The 24298-nt window shown below is 37.9% G+C and overlaps 2 protein-coding genes across 7 annotated transcripts in view; both read left to right on the top strand.

Moving 5' to 3' along the window:
- prom1a (prominin 1a) overlaps positions 1–21221 on the top strand; it is a 35923-nt gene extending 14702 nt beyond the window's left edge. For 2 of the 6 annotated variants that reach the window (XM_085905674.1, XM_085905679.1), the window contains 23 exons: positions 3258–3378; positions 3761–3824; positions 4347–4436; positions 6930–7159; positions 7810–7884; positions 8002–8065; positions 8170–8329; positions 8559–8711; positions 9312–9435; positions 9525–9628; positions 10059–10143; positions 10827–10973; positions 11119–11190; positions 11572–11664; positions 13014–13067; positions 13196–13276; positions 13358–13426; positions 13526–13615; positions 14021–14136; positions 15161–15229; positions 16526–16629; positions 18574–18614; positions 19027–21221. In XM_085905674.1, coding sequence (XP_085761800.1) covers positions 3258–3378; positions 3761–3824; positions 4347–4436; positions 6930–7159; positions 7810–7884; positions 8002–8065; positions 8170–8329; positions 8559–8711; positions 9312–9435; positions 9525–9628; positions 10059–10143; positions 10827–10973; positions 11119–11190; positions 11572–11664; positions 13014–13067; positions 13196–13276; positions 13358–13426; positions 13526–13615; positions 14021–14136; positions 15161–15229; positions 16526–16595 — 2131 coding nt within the window. In that variant the 3' untranslated portion in view covers positions 16596–16629; positions 18574–18614; positions 19027–21221. The other 4 variants (XM_085905673.1, XM_085905675.1, XM_085905676.1 and 1 more) reach the window with 3 other exon arrangements.
- A 990-nt stretch (positions 21222–22211) lies between these two features.
- On the top strand, positions 22212–24287 carry LOC147060688 (glutathione S-transferase A-like). The gene is made up of 6 exons (XM_085937865.1): positions 22212–22742; positions 23038–23103; positions 23179–23284; positions 23386–23504; positions 23846–23931; positions 23998–24287. The coding sequence occupies exons 1-6, from the start codon at positions 22575–22577 to the stop codon at positions 24128–24130; spliced, it is 678 nt and encodes a 225-aa protein (XP_085793991.1). The 5' UTR covers positions 22212–22574; the 3' UTR covers positions 24131–24287.
- The last annotated feature ends 11 nt before the right edge of the window (positions 24288–24298 follow it).

The following is a 24298-nucleotide window of genomic DNA, read 5'->3' as shown; positions in this document are numbered from 1 at the left end:
ACATGCAATGGATATGAATGTCCACATTCTCACATAGAAATAAATGTTATATATTTACTTGTGCTAAACCATTCCAAACATATCCAGATTTGAGCAGATATTGAATATTATGTCTAAATTGCACAACCCAATTTCTGCTCTAATTTGCCTCTTATGAAATTCAAACAACTAGACCGTAATGACATCACGTTATTGTTGTTATTTTTGCAAATGCGTCAAAAGACAACTTGTCTCACGTCGTTACCCAGCATGCATTTCCACGCTCTATTTTAGTCAAGGGCTGTCTAACACCATTAGTGCAAAAGGTCGCAACATGACGAGTTAGGCGAACCCCCTACCACAACAATCCTACGGGGGTCTAATTAATGATAATGTCGACGCCACCTGCCCATCCTCAAATCCATTAAATGCCTCCTCCATTGAACCCCGTAGTAATCCAAGATGAACATCAAACCACGACATTACTATTATTATTTTATGATCACGAAAAAAAAAGAAAAAAAAAAAGGTGAAAAGTAGCTCAGAAGGTGTCCTGAATGAGCTCACGTGAATGGGTCTATTTTATATTTTTCCCCAATTAAAAAAAAAATGTTTAAAAAAAGTACAGGTCTTGGGAAGTGGAAATGGTATCGGCAATCACACAATAGTGCATGAAATATTCCAATAAGATGTTAGCGTTGCAGAGGAATGGTCATCTGTGCGTGCAAATGCAGGACAAACATCTTCCAATGACTCACAACGTGATAAATTGACTAACAGGAGGCGGTGAAATCTACTAAATGACGCCCGCGAGGGGTCCAAGCGTAGGCAGAAAATAGTCGCAGAGAGGAAAATATAAAGGATGATAGCAGGAAAAGGGAGCGTGCTGGCGAGGCAGGGGGGTGGGAGAGCACAGTGAAGCAAAAAAGAGCCATCCGTAGTTTTCTGTTCATGCTTTTCAGTGACAGCAATCTTATAAAGTCTAGCCTACTAGCACTCACTTTCGAAAAGCTTGATGACCCTTGATAAAAATGAATTCAAAAAACATGCATGTGATTTTGTTTACAATCATCGATCGATCAAGTATATTTTGATGATTCGTATTTGACACCAACAAATCTAAAGTAACCTGCACGATTTCATAAAACAAAATCTAAAAGTGAATGTTGAGAGCGCCATCCAGTAGGTGACGGCTAAGCAATGATCTTTCGTCTTTCTTGGCCGGGGAAGATTTCTGTCTCTATAAATAACTCCACTATAGAATATACTGTCGATTTGATCCTTCTTTTATTTCTTGAGTCTGCGATTAAGAGAAACCCAGAACGAAAAAGCTGCTTTGACTTTTGCGCTCTCTTCCATCTCTGACTCCAACAATCCTTTTCTTTGGGGATTACTTTTCTCTTTCTCTCGGCTTCAAAGCGGCTGACTGCACTTGTTTTTAAAAAAGAAAACTTGTTGAAAGTAGTTCGGGTCAAACTCAGTGGTTTCACTCGTTGAGCGCTGTTAAGGTAAAATGCTGTCAATGGGAATACTAATGAGCAGCGACGGGATGACCAACTCTGTTTTCAATAGGAATAGGTAGAGAAAGTCTTGGCCAACTCTGAGTTGATCATCAAGCTTAAAAAAAATTTACTCATTACACGTACGGTAGAACCATTTGTGCTTCTAGATGCGAGTCTGAAATTGTGGTAGTAAGGTTTATTGGTCACTCAGTAGATTTTCTATTATTGTTGTTGAGATCCCCCGTGATTAACCGAGTAACAATGTTGTTGTGTTTACCTGAATATGAAACTCCTCTTCCATTCTTTTCCTTCAGGGAGAAATGCAAGCCTGTGACTGTGATGGTATCTTGGCAAATGGGGGATTTATTGTTGAAAACCTTTCTTTGTGAGAGCCAGCCTTGGCAGAGGTCTGCACTGTCCGTGTGGCTGTGCTCGTTTATTGTCTTGTTGTGTACAGATGATGATGGAGGTTTACTTCCATTCTAGTGAAAGCAGGGAGGGGAGCCCGGTTGCTGAATGCAGGCCATTGTCAGCTTGACTACGAGCTTCAGAACCGGCAGACCGTGTCAACTCATAATAGTGGCCTACATTCACACTAGTTTGATGCCCTCCTTCTTCTTCATTTTCTGACTTACATGGGTCTGTTGGCTCGGATTCCAACGGGAATTGCAAAATGTTACCCCCTCTAGTGGATGATTTGGCAAGGACAAGACCGTACGAGAAGACTTCATTTTGTGACTTAATAATTAATTTCTTATTTCCTGTAGAAATGGGAGATAGTTCAATTATAAGATATCCTCAGTTATTAAATTGTCTATGTATGAATCCTAGACGAGTGCACGTGTTAAACAGGCAGATATAGAGAGCATCAAGTTCCAATCGCTCCATCCAGTCCCGCTACCTCTGGTTTAATTTTCCTACAAAAACCTTGCATTCCAACAGGGGCTGTGTAGAGTTTTGACATCCAAAACTAGATAGGCGGACGATTCAGATGATCTGAGTTACAAGGCACCTGTTTGGTTTCGCCCTGACTGAACGTCGACAGCATCTACAGGATTATACACGTTCCATGAATGGGATTGTAAACACAGAGGGGAAGACGGGGATTTTCCTGCAGGGTGTTCATCTCAGGACTGGAAAAGATGAAATGCGCCTTGTACACTCATTAACAAAAGAAGAAAGGCCCGGGCCTTGCTTTTGCACATTGTGTACCCCTTCGGAGAGAATAACACAATCGTCTTTACATCCTTCCTGAAGATTCAAGATGATCAAAGTTGGACGTTTGCAACTTGTGCGCTCGGAAACACGTACACACGCTTACTATATAAATACACGTATATATCTCGTCCTAGCTGTGAGCTGCTGAGCTGACAATTTTGCAGGGATTGAAGGTGAGTCATGAAAGCAGCTTAATATTATGGGCTGCCGTCGCCTTGATGTTGCCGGAGCTAATTAAACCTGAGACGAGCCGCTCGGGTCTGCCCGATGAGGGCAAAAGGACTGCAAGTTTCCTTTATATACGATGACAAGGTTTCAGAATAAAACACTGTAATAGATGCACACTGCTTTTTGGGGCGGAAATGGGGTTCTGTGTGAAAGTGACAAGCACATAAATAATGGATCTTTTATTATGCAGCAAATTTGCTAACCCTAACTGCCTGAAAGGCTAATGTTCAGCTTATTGTGCGTGTGCAGACTGTCGAGGTGATGACGTACTAAGGCTTGCTTGCTTGCTCCCACTCACAGACAGTGCGTTGTCATTTTTTGTTTTGCCAGGATTGGTGTGTTATGCGCATACGCCGCCAACCAGACTCTCAGCGCTCAGGTCAAGAACATCCGACGTCTGGTCAACAGCAACATGAGGGACCTGCACACCTTCGCCAACGACACGCCAATGGTAGGATGACAACTTTGGCAGGTTCACTACACTTTCTCAAAATGAAATTGGACTCCATGTTCCGACTGCATCACATGACGTAACCTGCTTTTGATCAGGTCTCATTTGGAAAATTCCCCTTCTAATAAAAATACCCAATAGCCAAACCTTTAAAATAACCAACTTAAAATCATACACTGTATTTCAAGTCATGAAATGAAAATGTTCACTTTCACACATGGGTCCTTGAGAATTTCCGTGCGTCCGCTTGTATTTGATCCACGTTGAAACTGGTGTCAGGGGTTGAATTTTATATACGTTTCGCACTGTTGGGTGGTGTTCGGTACCTCTTAAATACATAGTCATGTACAGTACACGTTTTTTTTGTGCTTCCTTTTTGCAGCAAATCGATTACCTCACCTCACAGTATGCCATCGCCAAAAACCAAATCCTCTACGATCTGGAGAGTAAGTCCCCTCCTTGTCTAACTCCACCCTCTAGTGGCAAGTTACATAACCACACATTACAATGATTCTAAATTACTACAGGAAAACATAAGCAATACCTTGGAATGATATCCCAAAATATGATTTGATTCCTTATTTTTAAGAATTTTTCATCTAATCCTTAAAAAGTCAAAAGCAACAACATTTTGATATAATTGGAGCCTTTCAGCAAGGCAGCCAATTTAACTTTTCCAAATATGTTTGAATCCTTGCCTACTATAAATATTTTTGACAATTTTTACTTTATAGTTAATTGTCAAGAACATAAACCTAAAGCCAAGATGTTTGCCAAAATGTTCTTTTTTCTTTCTTTCTTTCTTTCTTTCTTTCTTTCTTTCTTTCTTTCTTTCTTTCTTTCTTTCTTTCATTTTGTTCCTGATTATATAAACTGAAAATCATACATCACTGCCAAAAGATTATCTGTTGATGACCTTCTGTATTGTGTTTTCTTTTAATATCTGGTTATTTCCTTTTGCTGCACAGACATAGGTCCGCTATTAGGTGGAAGGATACGCGATGCGTTGGATAAGGAAGTGCACCCGGCTTTGGACGCCGGGCTTAAAATGACAGGAGGTGCGTATGAGCTCCCAGTTTCATATCCTGTAGTGATACCATCAGGATGGCAGCAATACAAATAAAGTCGTATTCTTTTTGTGAAGGGATGGTGAGGAGAATTCATCTATACTCAAATATATACAATGGAAAAAAAGGTCTACTTTAGTAAAATAACAAAAAAATAATAATAACATAATGAACCAGTATCAAGTAAAATAATAGATTCAATCTATTTAAAATATATATATAAAAAATAATAAAGCAAGGATTTTTATTTATTTATTTATTTAGTATCAAGTAAAGTAATGATTTAAAAAGCAGGTCAAATTGTGGGAAAACTTAAAATAATAAATACAAATCAGGTAAAATATTCTAAATATTAAGTTTTATCACTAAAATGTAAAATAGTTAAAAAGCAAATAATGTAAAAAACTAAAATAATTAAAAATTAAAAAATTTACAGAATAATTAATAACATATATTTTTATTATATTATATAGTTATTGAAAAAAGTATCAAGTTAAATTCTTGAATGAAACATTTTCAATAGACAAATTACCCAAAGTAATAAAATCAAATGAAATAACAACAAAGATTTAAAGTAAAATAGTAAATTAATGAAAAGTAATCAAACAATGAAGAAATCAAGTGAATCAATAAATAAGAATCAAGTTTAAATTAAACTGAATAGTGAAAAAAGCGCATGTAATAAAAAAAGTGAAGTGATTTTTTTAAATAATGGAAGTAACTAAAAAGAAGTAACTATAGAGATTGTTGTGTATTTTTTCAAGTAACAAATGGTGCCTGCTGTAATCAAAATCAGTTAATAATTCTGTGATAAGATTTTGATGATGTCATAGTTTAGTCTCTTGTTTTTTTGCTTTTCTTTCATTTCGGTGGATTGTTGTAAAGTGAAAATCGACCGAGCCATTAAAGGTAAAAGGAATTGAACCACCACCCCAATTGAACCTCAAGTCTGGTTTTCCCCTGGTGGTGTGCCCTCCCCTGACCCTCAACCCTCGGTCCCCTTTCATGGCCCGCCTTATGTCGAATTAAAGACCCATTGGAACATTGAAACTGCACTTTGCACAAGCTTATCAAGTCTATAAATAGAGACTATATGTGGATCAATGAACAAAAGACTTCAATTTCCATCTCCTGCAACTCTTTGTGTTGTGTGACGCGAAGAAGTAGGAGATACGAGGACTCATGAGCTTTTTGTGTGGGCTGATGGATTGAGGGAAGATGAAGTGAGCTTCAAGTTAGCTTCTTGCTAGGGCAAATCCCTGCCCAGATAGATTCTCAGTGGCATTTGGGCAACTTTTCGGATGCTGTTTTGGATATTCAATGATATTGATGTTGTTTTTAGCCTTTTGAATATAAATTGACCCAATGGGATAAATATTGAAAATTTTGCTTGAGAATTTCTGCTTGGTGCAGTTTTAATTCAATTTTATGAATAATGAATCTGAAAAATATCACCGTCAGTTCCTGGTTTTTCCTATTTCCCTGCATGCTGAATACATTCAAGAATGCGAGAGGACTCATGCATGCCCCAATCCCATTGTAAAATGTCACCCAAAGGGCGAGTTTGTCATTTTTCCTACCCTTTGCTCGCTTGTTGTGTCCCCTGGTGCTTTTAAACTTTTAATTGCCCCATGTACAAGGACAGGAACAAAGATTTGCATCTCATTTGAAAGCTATAAAATGTTATTTTTCATAACATTCTCGTCCAAGTAGTTGCTGGGAAGATTTATCATTTTTTGGTTTTACACCCAGACAAATGCTCATAGCATACCTTGAAGACATAAAAGCATAAATAAATATTAAAATAAAAGGACATGGGCTGCATAGTATACAGATATATAGTGCAACAATAAACAATATGTCAATACTTCTTGAAAGATGTAACGATATTGTAATGATTAAAATACATCAAGACTTGCTAGCCTACCTAGACTGAAATATTATGGTCAAGAAAGATAGCTAAAGAGATAGATTTAGAGATGGCTAGAGAGACAGATAGAAACAAGATAACTATATCGATATAGGTAGTTATTGATTGAGATAAGTTATTGATTGAGGTAGTTAAGATGGAGGGTGCGTTCCAGAATTCACTCCGATGCACATGCACTAGCACTATTCTAAGAGTGGTTGTTTATGAAGAGGCAGAGTTAATTAATCCATTCACTTTCTAAAACTTGCTAGCTGTGTAGTTAATCTTTTAATTTATCATCAACGCCTAGCACGATAGCCAGAACATTAGTTTGCCAAAATATGACCTCCCTAAAATAGATTATTTATTTATATTTAGAGCCCCCAAAAATATCTTCAAGACATTTTTAGAATTACACTTAGAAGTAAGAATTAACTCGACAGAAAGTAATGAATGGAAGATTCAAACATGGTAGCAATTTAAATGAGCAACTTTATTTTTTAATGAACGATAGGTTAGCTAGATAGCGAAATATTTTCATCTTGTAATACGAACATGGTGCTCTCGTTCTGCAGCCATGCGTGAAACTAAGGAGGCCCTGGAGAACGTGAGCGTGTTCCTGCAAGTGCTGCAGGAGGCCACGGGCAAGCTCGACTTTAACCTGAGCCTGGTCCGGGCCAACATCAAGCGCTCCCTCAACGACCCCGGTTGCCACGATGAGGAGTCAGATGCCACCTCGGCCCAGCTGTGCCGCGGCATTCGCCAGTCGCTCGAGCAGCTGCACATCAGCGCCAACTTCACACGGGTACCAAGCATGCACATTTTAAACAGATTTACCTTGATCCAAATTATATGACGTTCTTGAATTTTAGATTTGTTCTTAACATTTGATTCATCATGTAGTATGCGTGTATTTTTAATTACATTTATTTTCTTAATTATGAATAATAATTACATATTTGTATGTTTTATGAATCAGTTGAATTTCTTAAAATACACGTATTATTTGTTAACATTTAAAAACAAATGATGACCTTCATTTTAAAGAAATATCTCTAGAATGTCGTCAAGTGATTAAAGGAGTGTACAAAAATGTTCTTGTTTTTGTTTGTTTAGATACCCTAATTTATCTAGCTAGAAATACCTTTTGTGTTTACAGAGCATTCCGTGCATTTTTTTGGCATTTCATTAACTAAAATGAATCCAACGCTAATGACATTTTATGTTTAGTAGCACAGTTTTATCCTGCATTGATAATTTATTGTCGTTTAAATAACGCAATTCCATCCAATATTAATTCAATATACGTATTTTGGTATTTATATAAGAAACAAAATTTCACAGGAATAAGTCTCAATGAATTTTTTTGTGCTTTGTTTATTCATGAATGTCTGATTGAATACCGTGCAATTGCCCAAACGACATGTGTGACTATTGTAGTTTTTATCATTTCAGCTTCCCAATGTAAATGCTCATTTGGAGAAGATGAATGATGTGTTAAAAACAGACCTCAGCACAGTCATCAACAAGGTAAATGGAAAGTCTTTATTTTATTATTATTTGACATTGATGTTGTTGATGACCTCTGTGAAAAAGAACATAAAAATATGCATTTTAAAAATATATATATATTGTTTCGTCATGTAGGGTTACGCATCCTTGAACGACACGCCTTCCATGGTGATGGTACAGACCCGGGGTGTTGTTGACCGTAAGTTAAAAAAAAAAAAAAACGTTTGAAACTTTAACATTTTGGTGATTGATTTTTATGTACACTAAAACTCTTGTATTTTGGTTTTACTGAATCTGTATTAGCATTGCAGAGTTTACTGGACAACATCGGTGAAAACATAGGCAACCTCTCCAAAGTGTTGCCCGTACAAAAATCCTTGTCCAACTTCACCATCTTCATCAGCCACGTCCAGGCCAAGATTGAGGACCAGTACCCTGAAATTGACAAGGTGGACTTCTACAGGTCAGACCTTTGCTGTTTGTTTCATCAGTGTGTGGAAGATTACCCAAATTTAAAGGATGTTTGATTAACATGATGATGAATAGTCTCCCGACCCTTGTGATGATGGTTCAGAGAATGGATGGGTGGAAATAAACTACTTGCATACATGTTCAAAATAGCACAAATGGAGGTTGATGTGTGCGTGTTGCATTTCAATGATCCTATTTCCTTGCACCTTGTGTTGCATCAGGTGGACGGGCTGCGTGGCTTTGTGCTGCATTCTGGTACTGGTGCTGGCCTTCAACTACCTGGGCTTACTGTGCGGCACACTAGGATACGACAAGCATGCCTCGCCCACTACGCGAGGCTGCATCTCCAACACGGGAGGCACCATGCTCATGGCGTAAGAAATAGATCCTCACTTCTGATAACATCTCCAATGAAAAACTTGCTTTATTGGACATAACCATAAAAAGAAACTGAAATCTATACTTTGTTTACCCGGATCCTAAATGTTTATACGACACCCAGAAAATATTTTCATTTGACATAAGTGTAATCCATGTTTTTAAAGGGATCCCCATTTTTGACACCACTTCTAAGATAATGTAGTTCTGGAAAAAATAGCCTGACTGACACTGTTGACACTGACAATTCTAACAAAATAAAAAATAAAAAAAAGTGCTGTTAGGCCTAAAACAAAGAGACCATGTTGAAAAATGAATCCCTACTTCTGATACTAGTAACAGAAACATTGTTCAGTTGGCCTTATAAATGATTATGCATATTAAAAAAATATTCCAAATTTTGACTGAAAAATGTTTGTTGGACATTAAAAAAATAGCACCGCTTCTATTATTGACTGACACCACTTGAAACAAAAAAAAAACTTTTGGGTTCTAGAAATATGATGCCCCATTTTAAAAATCGTTCCCCTGCTTCTTCATTACTCTTGATTTGTCTTTATCATTATTGTCGTAATCATGTGTCTCCTGGTTGCCAGTGGCGTGGGTTTCAGCTTCATCTTCTCCTGGATTCTGATGGGGCTGCTGACCATCATCTTCCTGGTGGGTGGCAACATGGAGAAGCTCATCTGCGAGCCGTTTCACACCAAGGAACTCTTTAAGGCCAGTGCTCAAGCGACCAATCATTACGATATTTCAACACTATTAAATGCGCCATTCACTCCCCTTACTGCTTTCCGACCCGTCTCCAGGTGGTGGACGCTCCATACCTGGTGAATCCTGAGTGGAGGAACTTCATCCCGGGGTACTTGTACAACGACTCAGAGCTAGATCTCACGGCAGAGAGCTTGTACAGGTGAAAATATGAAATGTTGATTTTCAAAAATATATACTTCTACATACACGTGACTTAACCGAAAATGACTTTCTCCTGACTTTTGATTAGTAATATTTGTCTGGTGGACTATAATGTGTACAGTGGAGGTTTTTTGTTACCCCAGAGGAGGGGGAGTACCAGCATTTTTTTTTTTTTTTTTGCTATGGAGCTGTGTGAGATCATTCCATGTTTCCCAAACATGTTGAGCTCCATTGTGTCCATTTAAAGCCACATACATGACGTAGCGGTGTAAACCTGAAGTCAGATTTACACTGTGCAGACTTCATGCATCAGGGGCTAGAATAAACTTCCTGTCCGGAGGCCTAAGTGTGTATTAGACACTTCCTGTTATGTTCACTGGGTGGCAGCAAATGCTTTGGCTAATACCGTGTCCGTGTGTGTCTTGCAGCACTTGCAAAGAAAACAAAGGCATCTACTCCGCCCTGCGCTTGGACAAAGTTTTTAATGTATCATCTTTCCTCAACACCACAATGGTCAGTGAATGAAACATGGCTTCTTACTACTCTGCTATAGAGCTGTTTTTTTTTTATTGATTTGTAAATCTTATCAATATAAACACATGTGGCCTAGGGGCATTGCTTTAATGTGACAATGATAATGGTAATAAGTGAAAATGAAAAATGACAAATAATCATGATAATCATACCACCTTTCAAGGGATATAAGATATAGATATTTCAATTTAATACTTTTTAATTTGTTGTACTAATTTATCAATAGTAGAAACTCTAGCAAAAGCAGGAAAAAACATTATGTATTTTGGCTTATTAATGTTGAATTTGTTGAATTTGTAAAATAAATATATATATATATATATACATGAATGAATACGAATAAATATGTTAAATCTCAATGTTAAATCTCAAAACATATGTAAATGTGCCATTCGAATTCCGAAAGCATTTAATAGGGCATTAAAATACAAACATCTACTGATAATTTGTGCTATTGTACCATACGATTCAGCTTGAAATTATGCCTTGAAGACGTGGGTGGGAAAACAACACATTCCCATTTTTATTTTTTAAATGTTTGTATTCACAATTATCGCATTTTTGATTTTCAACTTGTAGCTCGTTGAAAGTGTACCCAATAAATCTTAGTAAATAAAACATTTCCGGGTTTTTTATGATGGGCTTATTCTCTCTGTTGATAGTTCACAACGGACATGATAACCCTGTTGAGCAGCGTGAAGATTGACCTGAGAGGGGTCATCTTGCTGGAAGAGGAGATCAAGCAGAACCTTCTGGATTTCTCCGAAGTGGGTCTGTCGGAAATAAACTACGCAGATTACCTGGAAGAGGTGACTCGTTACTCACAAAAATAAGATTCATAGCTTTTCTAATTGACAAAAAAATTCTGTGCACATTCCTCGAATTGATCTTCAAATTAATTTTTGTGTGAATGAAGTGTAACTAAATCGTATAAATGTGGTTTCTCTCCCGCAGGTCAACAAAGGCGTCACAGTGGTGGACCTGCTCTCATTTGCCAAAGAGCTGGAAGCTCAGACAGACCTGATGGTATTTAACACCCCGCTCGATTTGTCCGTTTAGTTCAATTATTCATGTTGAATACATCTCCGCCAGAGCATCTCTGCCTGGCCAAGTAGGGCTTTGCATGAAATCAACAGTTACTACTTGTATACAGTTGTGAGACAAACAAACAAAATACTGATCACTATACTCTTGATGAATTGTGATCTTGGTGTCTATATGGCAGAGAATTCCATTCAGGGCCTTATTTAGGAAAATCTTTGCTGTTTACAGCAGAAACATTTATTCGTAGCCAAATGCAATGACAGATAATGACATTAGAATCAATCACCATTGAGATCCGATGCCGCCATATTACCGACACTGTAATATCTAACAAGGTGTGTATGATTTTTGCGTGTGATCCAGCCTCGAGGTCCTCTGCAAACATCTCTGAAAGGTCACGCGGGCACCGTGCGACAGATCCACAGCCATCAGGTGGTCCCCATGCAGTCGGCCATGGTAAGTCTCCCACTGAAGCCACGCCCATTTGCCATCGCCATTTGCAGCCCCTCCCTTCTTTATTTAGTTATGTTGACGTTTCACAGTTTAAATGAGCTGTTAGGCTTTTTAAGAAGACACACCATCTGTTTCAATGCACTTCTTTATGCTTGTTTTTCTATTTTCAAGAAATATGTTAGAGCCAGGGTAAGCAAGCACATGGGTGTGTTCATCATGTGTTTTTGTCATTTTGTGCAATGTAGAAGCGTTGTTTGCAACAAGTGGTGCAGGTAGCATGTAAGGTGACAATAAATTAGCAATTTTTTGAATTTACTCGGTTATACACTTGTTTGTGTATTTTTTGTGCAAGCGATTCTGAACTGCACTACTTGGTGTAAACTGGTTACGAGAGTGGTTTGTGTTTTTCTGATGGCACACCTAAAAAAAATGTATCTCCTTTTAAAGGATACAATCACAACGTGGGTTTTGTGTGTGTGTGCGTGTGTGTGTGTGTGTGTGTGTGTGTGTGTGTGTGTGTGTCTGTGTGTGTGTGTGTGTGTTTTTATGCTTGTGTGTGTCTTGGTGTAAATCCTTCGAAGCAGTGACTCCCATCCACAACCATTTCAATTTTAATAGGTCAGAAAACTTGAATTTACAACATATCTCAAATCTTCTCAATATCTTATTGAGGAATTCACTGGACCGGTCATACCTAAGCTGTTTATGTTTAAAAAAAGAATAAAAAAATGAAAAAAGCGAAGCGGTTAGTCAAGTCACTCATTAGAAGAGGGTAGCACTGTATATTTTTTTGTAGATTTCGTTTTTGTGAATTTCCTTTTTTTTTTTTTTTTTTGCTGTGCCGTGAGATTTTCTTATGTAAAATGTGTCTTGGTTGGGACACACTGCTTTAAAGTGTAGTATTGAATGACTTTGTGGCCAAAATGCCAACAAATATCCTTTGTCAATCAGCGGTTTGACATTTTGCTTTCCTCCTCTTTGAAAGTGAAGGTCACTTATTTTATTTATGTCACAGCCACCTGATTTGCTCAACTAGTGGCCGTTGCCTCAATTAGTCGCAAGGACCATAACATTTTCCACATGCATCCATTTTTACATAGCGCATGTCCTCATCAGTTTACCAATAAAACCAATCGTAATCCGACTGGATAAGCGGTATAGAAAATGGATGCTCAACTTTTAAGAGGGCTCTATTCATTCTGAATCCTTCTGCATGTGTGCTGTGACATTTCACAAATATGGTCACTTTTGACCACGTTTTTGCTGACTCATCATAATCCAGGTGTAGTTTACGCTTTGATGTTTGGCTCTGACGCTCTATGATTGTCCATTCTTCTTTGTTTCCCTTGAAGAGCTCCCTTAACCAGAGCATGAGGTTTCTGGAGAGAACAGCCTCAGACCTGCCAGTAAGTCAGCCACCTAAAGACCCAGCCAAATTTGTTCTTTGTTCAAAAAAGATGTCCAATAGCCCCACAGAAATGGGCAAAAAGTCAAACATGAATCTCTCGCCTCTCAATTTATTTCTTGTCCACAGAACAAAGTCTTAGCTATACTAGACGCCATCAACGCAGCCCAGTATCTCATTTCCCAGAATGCAACACATCTTATGAATCAGGTAACAACATGACTCCCATTACAGACTGGATATTCCATATTAATGTCATTTCTAATTTCAAACAAATGTTTTCTCCTTCAGGAGAGCACAAAATACACATCAACTATTGTGGGTTACTTCCATCAATACATAGAGTGGGTCAAGACGTCAGTAAGTCATAAGACTGTAATAGCACATTGATAATATGTAATAACATTACTACTGTTGATCTGCAATACACTGTTCTGTTTATGTGTCACCTTGATGCAGCTGGCAATGGAGGTGGCGCCATGCAAGCCTTTCAGCAATGTGCTGGACACAGCGGAAATTTTGACTTGCAGCTTCCTGGTGGACTCTATGGTAAATAAATATACATGCATACATGCAATACATGTCTTTTCAAATGTGAATATATAGTTGCTGCAAAAACTAATTAAAAAAAAAGGTTTTTCTAGAGTGTAGGTTAGATTATGATTTTAAGAAGAGCAATTTAAAAAAAAAAAAAAGTTTAATCAATCTGGAGATTATAAAAGATATATATGACTAGATTTTCAAATTACATTAGAACAAAATTTAATATGGCATTTTTTTCATTTAGGGGGCTGAAAATTAATAAACTTTTCCTTTCAAATGAGATGATAAAAGGTTTCATAGTTATGTAGTTCTATCTCATCAAATTTTCTGCAGAAAAAAAATTGAAAATGATCCCACTCCCACATCAAAATGAAATTTAATTGCAGCTACTAATGGATGTTTTTTGTGCAGAATGTGTTCTGGATGGGTCTGGGCTGCAGTACGCTTTTCCTCATCCCAAGCATCGTGTTTGCTGTCAAGTTGGCCAAGTTCTACCGCAGGATGGACACGGAGGACGTTTATGACGAGTAGGTGTTTTTGATGCCTTTTTCTTATTTGTTTTTGTACCCCGTACCTCCTAGTAAAAATACCTATTTGAAATGCTTACTGTTTGACTGCTAGTTCCTCTTTAACCCTCCTGTTAGATTTGTTTTCTAGATATGTTAAATGTGACTTGCACGTTTAACGATCCTAATCAGGGATGGACGACTCCTACGAGCACACTTGGAGGGGCCCCTTGATGAAAAAAAAAAATCATCAAGAAATATAGTATTATATTTGAAACGTTTCCTCTGCCGCCACCACCCAACGCATATTTGCAGATTTTTTTCCCCCAGTATTATTTTCAAATGATTTGTCTTTTAACCTAAGATGAATTTGTTGAGAGAAACGGCCTTGAACTCACCAGCCCAGAATTAGATTAGAAACTTTCAACTAAGGGCTCAATAACAGGAGGGTTACAACTGCTGCTTTCCAGCAATAATTTGAGAATGAAATTAGATTGACATTTTGTTTTCAAGCTTCTTTTGTCCAACCCTAACGCTTTCTTCCTGCTTTTATTTCCTCCTTCCACATAGTTCCTCCGTTTCCGGGACTTGGCATTTTACTTTGTGATAACCATTTCTACTATTTCCATCATCCCGCTCATCCTTCATTCTCTCATTTTGCTTTTGGCATCTCCTCCTCTTCCTCTTGGCACTCTGCACTTTACAAAGATACTCTGACTTGGACGGCATGTTCCTTTTGTAAACGGAAGGAGGGGGAAGGCCACTTCCTGGTGCATTCCATATCCCATTTGTTTGTTATTTTTTGCCATGAATCACCCATTTCTGAGTTTACAACTACTAATTGTCGGTGCTGGTTTTTGGGGTGTCCCTCGGCTTTCACTAAAGGGCTCTCGCAATTGTGACCTTACAAAAACTTAAATGCGCATCGCTGTAAATAATACAAAAGAAAATGGTGCCCCCCCCCATTGACAAGGATCACAAGCATGCCACATGTTTCATCGCACATCTTTCATGCTTTTGTTTGTATGCAATGTTTTGTTTTCAGTATGGGAAGTGGTAATAATGGTTATCATAGCGAGCCCCCACAAGGCATCCTAAACCCCCCCGTGACCAGGTAAATATGCTCGTTGGTAGTCCAATGCATGCAATATGGTGGCGGTAGCATGCGCACGCACATTTGCACTCGACACACTTAACCTTTTCTCAGTCGACTTTTTTTTCAGGGTTTCAACTGAATGACAAAAAACACATAGCACTATTCAGAGTTTGTATTCATTCACCTGCCTTCATTTTGACTTTTGAGGGAATCAAAGTACCAACTAAAATCAACTGTTGATTTTAGCGGGAATTCAAGTGACTGTGTGAAGCTGCATAGTCCCACATTTATGTATCTGGATTAGTTTTGTGTTTTTGAGTATGCAGTGTTTTCCAGATCTTGCAATTTTCTGTCTTCTGCTCATCCAATCAAAGGCAGTGCATAACTGTATTCAGTATGACCTCCTTTTATCTGGATTTATTTTTTTTACTGATTCAACTGAATTTGTGGCCAACCGCATAGCTTTATTCAGCATGGTCTGCACTTATCCGAGTTTGCTTTGAATCTGGACTTGTTTTCTTTTTGCCTTAGCCTGCATTTATCTGGGTTCGATTTATGAATTAGTCTAAGGCTATGCGGATGACCATTTAGCATTTATCTGGGTTATGTTTTTATCTGGGGTTGGTTTGCGTCCCCACTAAATGCCAATGGGAAGAAAACATGAACGTAACATAAAATAGTGCTCCTAAGGAATTCTTATAATTCTGTCCTTCACTTTTGGTTGCTGCTGAATGTTCTTCTTTATTATTTGCGAGGTGGCAGAGCTGCAACATGGTGTCATCAAATTATTGTTTCCTCTTGTTTAGAGTCAGCCAAAATCCAATGAATGTGCACCTGATCCTTTTGTTCCCAGAGAGGCAAGCATGGCAAAACGCTTGGGATTGTGCTTCTTTTCCTTTTTAATCTCACCCCAAAAAAATTCATAAATAACTGCATGTTTTGTTTGTTTTTTAATACTCAACGATTGAATATGATCCCAGAAATTCAGGCAGAGAGCAAAACATGTAATGTCTCTTAATGGCCACAATTCATCATAAGAGAGGCAGCAGGGTTTGTAGATGAAAACATGCATGAAATTAAAAAGTTCTTTTAAGCAACACTTTTTTTTCAGTTCATGGCATCAAGTTTGAAAGTTAAAATAAAAAGAAAGTAGAGAGTGTTTTTCAGTGGCAGTGCTTAATTGGGTGATGCTTGCCTTTTCATGTTTTGCTCTCTGGCCTAAAGATGTTTTAATCCCAAAATATGTTTGTTTTTTTTAATCATTTTTTTATTTATTTCTATGTATGGTCGTTAATGTTGTTGTTCCTGTGCTAGCATCCCAACGTACGATACCATGAACAGGTTCCCACGGGCCTCGGCTCCTCCGAGGCACATCGACTGGTGACCGAGAGCCCACATTTTCTTGTGGCTCCCGACAGGTACTTTTTTTGCTATATCTGATAGCATTTCTGGGCTCAAAAAACATCTTCTTACAACATAGATCAGTCTTTTTTCACTAAAAATCTGAAATAATTCATTCATCGTCATTGATGGCAATAGACGTTAAAAATCCATTCTTACTGGGGCAGTAGTGACTGATTTCATCCAACGTAACATTACTTTTTTTCCGCTCAAGTATGACGTTGTCTTTCGTAATGCTGAGTTCATTCCAACATTGTTTTTCCCTGTAGTATGTTATCTACGATATTATTCTGTCAACATTTTGACTTTTACATGTCATGCTCTGACAATATTGAAGTAATGTTTGAAATGCTTTAACTTAATTGTCATTTATCTACAAAACAATCCAACATTAAAGGTGTGAATTTTCTTGTAATGAGACAACCTGCCAAATGACAACATTTTTATGTAGAAATTTGACACAAATTCTCACAAAATCATATTTTTTACTGCTGAATTGTCGGCCTGACTTTTTGTTTTGTAAAATTATAGATATTTTCAACCTTATGCTACTAACGTTTCTGTTAAATGTAAAATTATGACTTTTCTTGTGACGTTCTTGACTTTTTTCTTTCTTTCTTTTTTCGTTGTGATAACAAAACAATATTCTGGGAGCATTGCATTTTTTTTGTCATTTTATTTTATTGTTCCAGCCTCTAATCATCCTTTTCTGTGCAATTAATCCTCCTATCTCTCTTTCCTCAAACTAACCTTGATTCTGTACTCAAGCTTTTTTTGGGGCTGTCTTCTCATGCAAGTGACATTATGGTGAGAATCATAATCATGTCTTTCTTTTGCATGAATCCTATTCCATATAACTTGATGTTGTGTCGCGAGTTCCATGGAGCCAGGGGGGCCATTTTACATGACCAATGTGGAAATGTCCTTTTGAATTAAACACACACACACACTCACACTTCATAAATGATGCATATGACTCAGTGAGCCCTCGTTTATTTCTGAGTGTCATTTAACATCGTAAAGATAAATGAAAGCACGTCCTCGTGCAGCCAAATGATATGAAGAAGCAGTACCAAGAGAAATTCAGCTCTAGCCTTGGCAAAACCGCAGTATTAAACAGACTTTGCTGCAGATGTGTGCTGCAATTTTTTTGTGGCATTATGACTTTTTTGTCAAGTTTTTTTCACAATACCAATATTTTCTTCAAACACTACGTATAACCATATTCTATAGAAAGTAGAACTTCTTTTTTTCAGATTTTTATTTCTATTTTTAATGTTTGATTTTGACGTGGCGCGGTGGAACGTCCGCCTCACAGTTCGGAGGGTGCGGGTACAATTCCACCTCCGGCCCTCCCTGAGCGGATTTAGCATGTTCTGCCCGTGCCTGCGTGGGTTTCCTCCCAAAAACATGCTTGCGAGATCGATTAAGTACTCCAAATTGGTGCGAGTGCAAGTGCGGATGGTTGTTCATCTCTGTGTCCCCTGCGATCGGCTGGCAACCAATTCAGGATGTCCCCCGCCTACTCCCGGATAGGCTCCACCACGATCACGACCCCCATGGGAACAAGCGTTACAGATAATGGATGGATAGATGTTTTTTTCTGATTTTCATTTCTATTTTGTAATTTTTAATGTTTGTATTTTATTTTAATTTTTGTCATTTCCAACCTGTGTTAAGTAATATTCTTGTGATACCTGTTTTTCATAAATACTAGGAAAGACTATTAGCTTGTAGCTGTCCAAATATAGAGTGACATGTTTTTCCCAAGGCTAATAGCAGATTAAAGGCTTTAAACGAAATCCTCACTGAGTCCTGGAGGAATCATCGTTTTTTTTTTATTCTACCCCTAACATTTTACATCCGAGCTACTCTACTCTCCCAAATTTCATGAGCAAATATTGATGCATATTTTGCATATATTGATGCCCAAATATAATTCTCTCATGTTTATCTTGCAGCTGCCATGACCTTCACTGGAACTAAAAAAAGAAAACAAACGGTGAGTTGTCTGTACTTTGTCTTTATTTTATTTTTTGAGATAGATTCATTGGACATTTGATTGTTTGGATCGATATTAGGTAATACCAGCCTTCAGTGGCTGCACTGTTCACGCAGCCATTTAACATGTTTTGCGTATATATGCAATTTAGGGGAAAGTTTCAAAATTAAATCTTTTGCAAGCCATTGCTTTTTAGGGCAAGCATGTAAAATGAGATCAAAACGATTTTGAATTTAAACATTTATTCCTGATCTTTTGCTATTCATGACAAGCTTAGTCTGTATTTACTGCACTAAAAACATTCATGTAACATTTTTGACGTCTAGAAAAATATGACTTAGTTCTTGTTTTTTTGTATTTTTAATGTTGTTTGTACTTGTAAGACACTGAAGTAAACTATTCTCAAAAACAGAATTTTCGTGTCACAATGAAGAACTTTCTGAGCACTTTGGGAGTGTCATTATCATCCTTCCTGCTAGACATCAATGGGCTGCCACCGAACTGCTTAGATTTCTTAGAACCCAAAAATCCAAACGGGAATGCAACATTTTCTTGAGGACAACAACAGTGGCTAAGTAGCCATGGGAAGGTAACGACACATTGATTGATAAAGGACCTGCTAATGTTTGCTTCCTTATTTTTGAGGACAACAGAAAAAGTTATGTTTGCAGCATGTTGGTATCAACAAGATAAAACAAAAAAATGGACAAACTGGAGCTAGCATGGCTTTTAAATGTTTACAATAATACACAAAGTAACGTGATCCTTGTGGATTTTGGGGCTCATTTGCAAAAAGACTGGTTGCCTTTCATGTTGGCATTTGCGGCTTTTTAAAGGGACCGTTTGCCCTGCTATGTGCTTACGCCATTTTCAAGGTTTATGAACTTTGCCAGAATATTTTTAGAAAAGCCTTTTTGTTTTGCGAAAGCTGTATGCTCAATTTATTCTGCTGCAAATATGACCCCACTCTCCACGATGAAATTTCACACCAACCGATGATGATGAAATAGTTTTGTCTGCAATATGTCTTTATTTTATTTGTTCCGCTAGCTTCATTGGACGAGCACGACTTTCGAACCTGTTTCGACACAGTTTACTGTTTTATTCAGATTGTGTTCAAATTTTGCACCTTCGTGACAGTACTTGAGCTCACCACATGGACCAAAAACTATCAATTTCTTCAGTTCACAAAGATATTTAAATCATTCAAAAACAAGTCAGCAGTTTTATTTCGGTGCATTTAAAGTTCCCTCCGAGCTCTTTTCCTTGCATTTACAGTTGAACCAAAGAGTGACTTTTCCTGTGTAAAATCAAACATTGACATGACTAATTAGTGTGAAGGCGAAGGCCACTATTATTATTAGATGTCAATATTGAAAAAAGATGTGGCTGTGTAAAGAAAAACACGTCAGCTTCTTTTATGTTAGTAAATCAACATCTAACCCCTCCAGTAAACCTTAGCATCTTTTTTATTGATGACTCAAATGGAGAACAATCACAGATAAACAATCAGTACACACACAAATCAATCAAAAGCCGAAATGTGTCCCTTATGACTATTTTTTGAGAAATTACTTTCTTTTCAAATTTCTTTGCTTTATTATTTCGTCAACATTTATGTGCTTTGGTGAATTAACATTTTAGTGACAAAGAGGTGACATTATTCTCAAGCCAAATTTATGTTTTTGCAGTATAGTCGATCTCAGGATTGCCCCACTAATATTTTTTTTTCTAGTTATCCATTCTTTGTAATTATTACTCCATGGATACATTTAACTAATAATGAGCTGGAACAACAGAATGTATTCCACTTTGTTTTTCTTCATTTTGTACATCGGATGCTAACGCTAACATGTCTTGCTGACTCATCACTTATATGTGTACATGAGGGAAATCCAGGAAAATGACACCTTATGGTTGACAAGGGAGTGCCTGGCTAGCATTTGAAACTGCCAATCTTGTACCAACAAAATAAACAAGGCCACTGTAACCTTTACAGCTCATCTTGAGTTGAACTCATTATCAGAATGTTGTTTTGTCGGTTCTCTCGGTTTTAAGAACATTTTTCCTCAACTGTTAGCTCTCACAGTACAAGTGGGCCAACTTTTAAAATTACGAGCCATTGCTTGGATAATTATTTTGATTTGTGTTGCAACAAAAATTTTAGGATTTCAAGTAAAATAACTTACAAGCTCAGTCCCAGAACAAACTAAGTCAAGGTACCACTGTAGTATTTCAATTATACATTGAGATATAATATATAAATAAAATACATTTACAATTGTTGTATTACATGGACCTGATTCGATTTACATTGAGTGTAGCTACTCATTTTTATCCAGGTTATACACGAGCTCGTAAGTGCTTTTGCTTTTTTATGCATTCGGTTGAATAATAAGAATAATTCCGCACATTATTTGTTGATACAGCAACACAGCAAACATAGCCCTGAGTAACCTTTACTGAGAAACAAATATAAAAGGCTTTTGGATATGTTTGCTAATTTTTGTGGCTTGGAAATTTGCTTCTAGCAAAAGAGACAGGATCCAATTTGTAGGAGATCGACTCTTCTTTCTTCAATCTGTAAACGGTGAATAAAAATTTTCTTTCAGCTTGTAATTATTGTCGAGTCTTTTCTTCTCTTCCCTCCATATTTGGTGGAAGTCACTGGAGGGACTGATCACAATTTGTCCATTTAAAATGATTTTACAGACATCACTTATAATTTCAAAAGAATGGGGATCAATCAACCTTAGGCCCACGTCAACTCCTGAAAACCTCATATCGATTTGTCTCTTCCTGGCTGACTTAAAGAAGCAAAGACTGCACAACCTCCCTGCAGCTTCGGTGCTGTTTCTGTCATGTGTGTCTGTTTTCTTTCATCAGTCACCAAGATATGCAAACAAACGCTTTACGTAAGCTTGTTTATAGGTTGTTATATTTTACATTTAAATCTGTGAGGGTTAATATGACCTACACTCGTCAAACCCATAACACTCATATCTATGTAGAGGTCATCTTTTGAACCCAATGGTTAGACACTCACGGTTAGGAATAGCGACACGATTTCTATGAATTTACTCACTGAACTCACTGTGGTGAGCATATGTAATTTTCAATCGCTAACAAAAAAAAGGTGATTAACCGTGTGGGCAGACTCCAACGTTTAGGTCTACCTCACATTGAGCTCCGCCTCAAATTGCAATTTGGAGCCAGGACTATTCGGCCTGCCTCAGTCATCATCAGCCTTTGAACTGGTGCTGCTCCGGACCCAAAATCTGAATCGGCTAAATACGTTCAACATTGAGCTATCGAGTTGAACTGGGACTGAAACAGTGAGTAAACTCACAAACCGAACTAATATTTAGCTTATAGCTGAAAGTAAATAGACATCTAGCTGATAGTATGTGTATACTACATATGGTTTCATAGACTGAAAGAAGTTTGTATAATAAGTGTATGTGTGTACATTTTTTTTCTATACATTTCTTTTTGCTTCAATAAAGAGCTAGTTGCCTATCCCTAAGTTAGAACCACAATAGTTTTTGAGTGACAGTTGAAAGTGGAGCGTTGCGTGTTTTCAGGTGTCTTAGATCCCTGTAATTAAAAAGAACTTGAGATTTGACAGCACAGGCACACCGGAAGTGATAATGTTGTGTAAGTGCAAATGTTTAAGAAGAACTAGAAAGGTCATCAGTTCTTCATTTTTTGAAACAAATGCAAGTCAATTTTTTGCGCCGTTTCCAAAGATAAACTGATGTATTAAAAGTTTTAACCTGCACCCTGTTTTCACGATTATAACAAATAATAATCTTGAGCCTGTTGAACAAAAAAACGAAATCATAGAGTAACAAATGAAGCGTGCCATTTGTTTGATCACGCAAACAAGCTAACCAAGTTTTGACCTGTGACAGACACGAGTCAGCGTTGACGCTCCACGTAGTTATCCGGAGTGACGCCATGTCCAAAAACATGTCTCTGCTGTGGTGCTCTGGGTCTCCTCCGTGCTGGACGGTGATGATCGCTCTCGCGGAGAAGAACCTGCATGGATACCACCAGAAAAGGCTCAGCGTCAGAAATATGGCACACAGAACCCCAGAGCTCATGGCAATTAACCCCAGAGGACAAGTAAGTTCATTATAGCGACATAAAAAAAATATATTTTTAATGCACATTGGTAAAAATACAACAACATTAGGACGGGCAACTGGGGACTCAAAAAATGGCATCTCTCAGTTTAAAGAGGGATCAGACTATATATGTTCACCGAATTTCAACACGAACCTGCCTTGTTTGCATGAAGACGTTAGGGTGAAATTGCTCAAACTAAGCTGTTAGAATTACAGAGCCTTCTGGTCTTATCCTGAAATTTCATTTGAAACTGTGTACAGTGTATACTTTAAAAGTCTTATGTTTGCTCTAGGTTCCTGCCTTCAGACACAAAGACCGAATCTTGAACGAGTCTTTAAGCGCCTGCTTGTACCTGGAGGTAAATGTTTTGCATGTAAGTCAACAAATTTGAGGCTGTTGGCATGAGTGCCATGTTGATCTGTTTTAATCACAGAACCAGTTCAAGGAGCAAGGAAACAAGTTGATCCCGATCTGCCCTGCGGAGCAGGCCATGATGTATCAGCGCATGATGGAAGGCACTGTGCTTTTTCAGAAATCAAGTAGGCTAGATTTATTTATTTTTTTATCCGTGACATCTGCCAGACTTGATTCTATTTACAATACATTTCATCAAATTCTCACATCCCTTACCATTCGACAGTAGCCATAATCCACCACGCATCCGAGGTACCTAAAAAAGAGGAATATAACTCTGCAATGGGAGAAATCCACGAGAAGTTACGCGAAGAGGTCAAGCTATGGGAAAGATATAGGAAGGAGGTGAAGATCATCTTGCTTTGTGCATTGTATGACAGCTGTGTCTGTGCGTCTTCGCCTAGCTTATGGCATTGGTCTCTTTGATTGTTTTCCATATTGGGCTCTTCTTATTTTGGTCTTTCTCCAGCGGAGTTGCTTTGTAGGTAGGTGGCTGTGTGCATTTGCTGGTGATGGTAGCTGGCTCGTGTGTGGCTTCACGTCGTAATGGCTACCGCAGCCGTGTTTTACAGGCGGCTTTGCCTTGATGTGCCTCTGCTAGCTAGCGTCAGTTCCATCCGCGCCTCAAGCCGTCAATCGGGACTGAGTATTTACTGTGCATATGTAACAATTGTTGTCTCTTGCAGTCAACAGGACCTTTTATGTCAGGAAAGACATTTTCCTTGTCTGATGTATGTGTTTTTCCATCTATTGCCTTTCTCTTCTATTATAGGTAAGTATGTCAAAGACGAGGTCAAATTGAGAAACACGTTTTTTCAATCTTCTATTCGTTTTCCAGATTGTCTCCAGAGCGTTATCCGAAAGTGGCAGAATATTACAACCTGTTAAAGGAACGTACTAGCATAAAAAACACCTGGCCTCCTCACTGGCAGTTCAACCCCATAGGAAAAGCCTTAATGAAAGCAATCTGAGTGACAACAACATTGTAATCCTTGGGCTGGAAAATTCAATAAAACTGACAACTAAACGCCACAGTTACGATTTTTGGTCGCTCGATCGCTCTCTCTCGCTCTAGTACCCATTTTAAAACCTCCATGTTCTGAAAGCCTAACTTGTATTTAACACAACAAAATAATCTC

The sequence above is a fragment of the Syngnathus leptorhynchus genome, chromosome 2 (genome assembly GCF_054491065.1).
Source record: "Syngnathus leptorhynchus isolate UIUO chromosome 2, UIUO_Slep, whole genome shotgun sequence".
Classification (NCBI taxonomy): Eukaryota; Metazoa; Chordata; class Actinopteri; order Syngnathiformes; family Syngnathidae; genus Syngnathus; species Syngnathus leptorhynchus.
The sequence above is the reverse complement of the archived record's forward strand: the minus strand, read 5'-3'. Positions and strand labels throughout refer to the sequence as shown.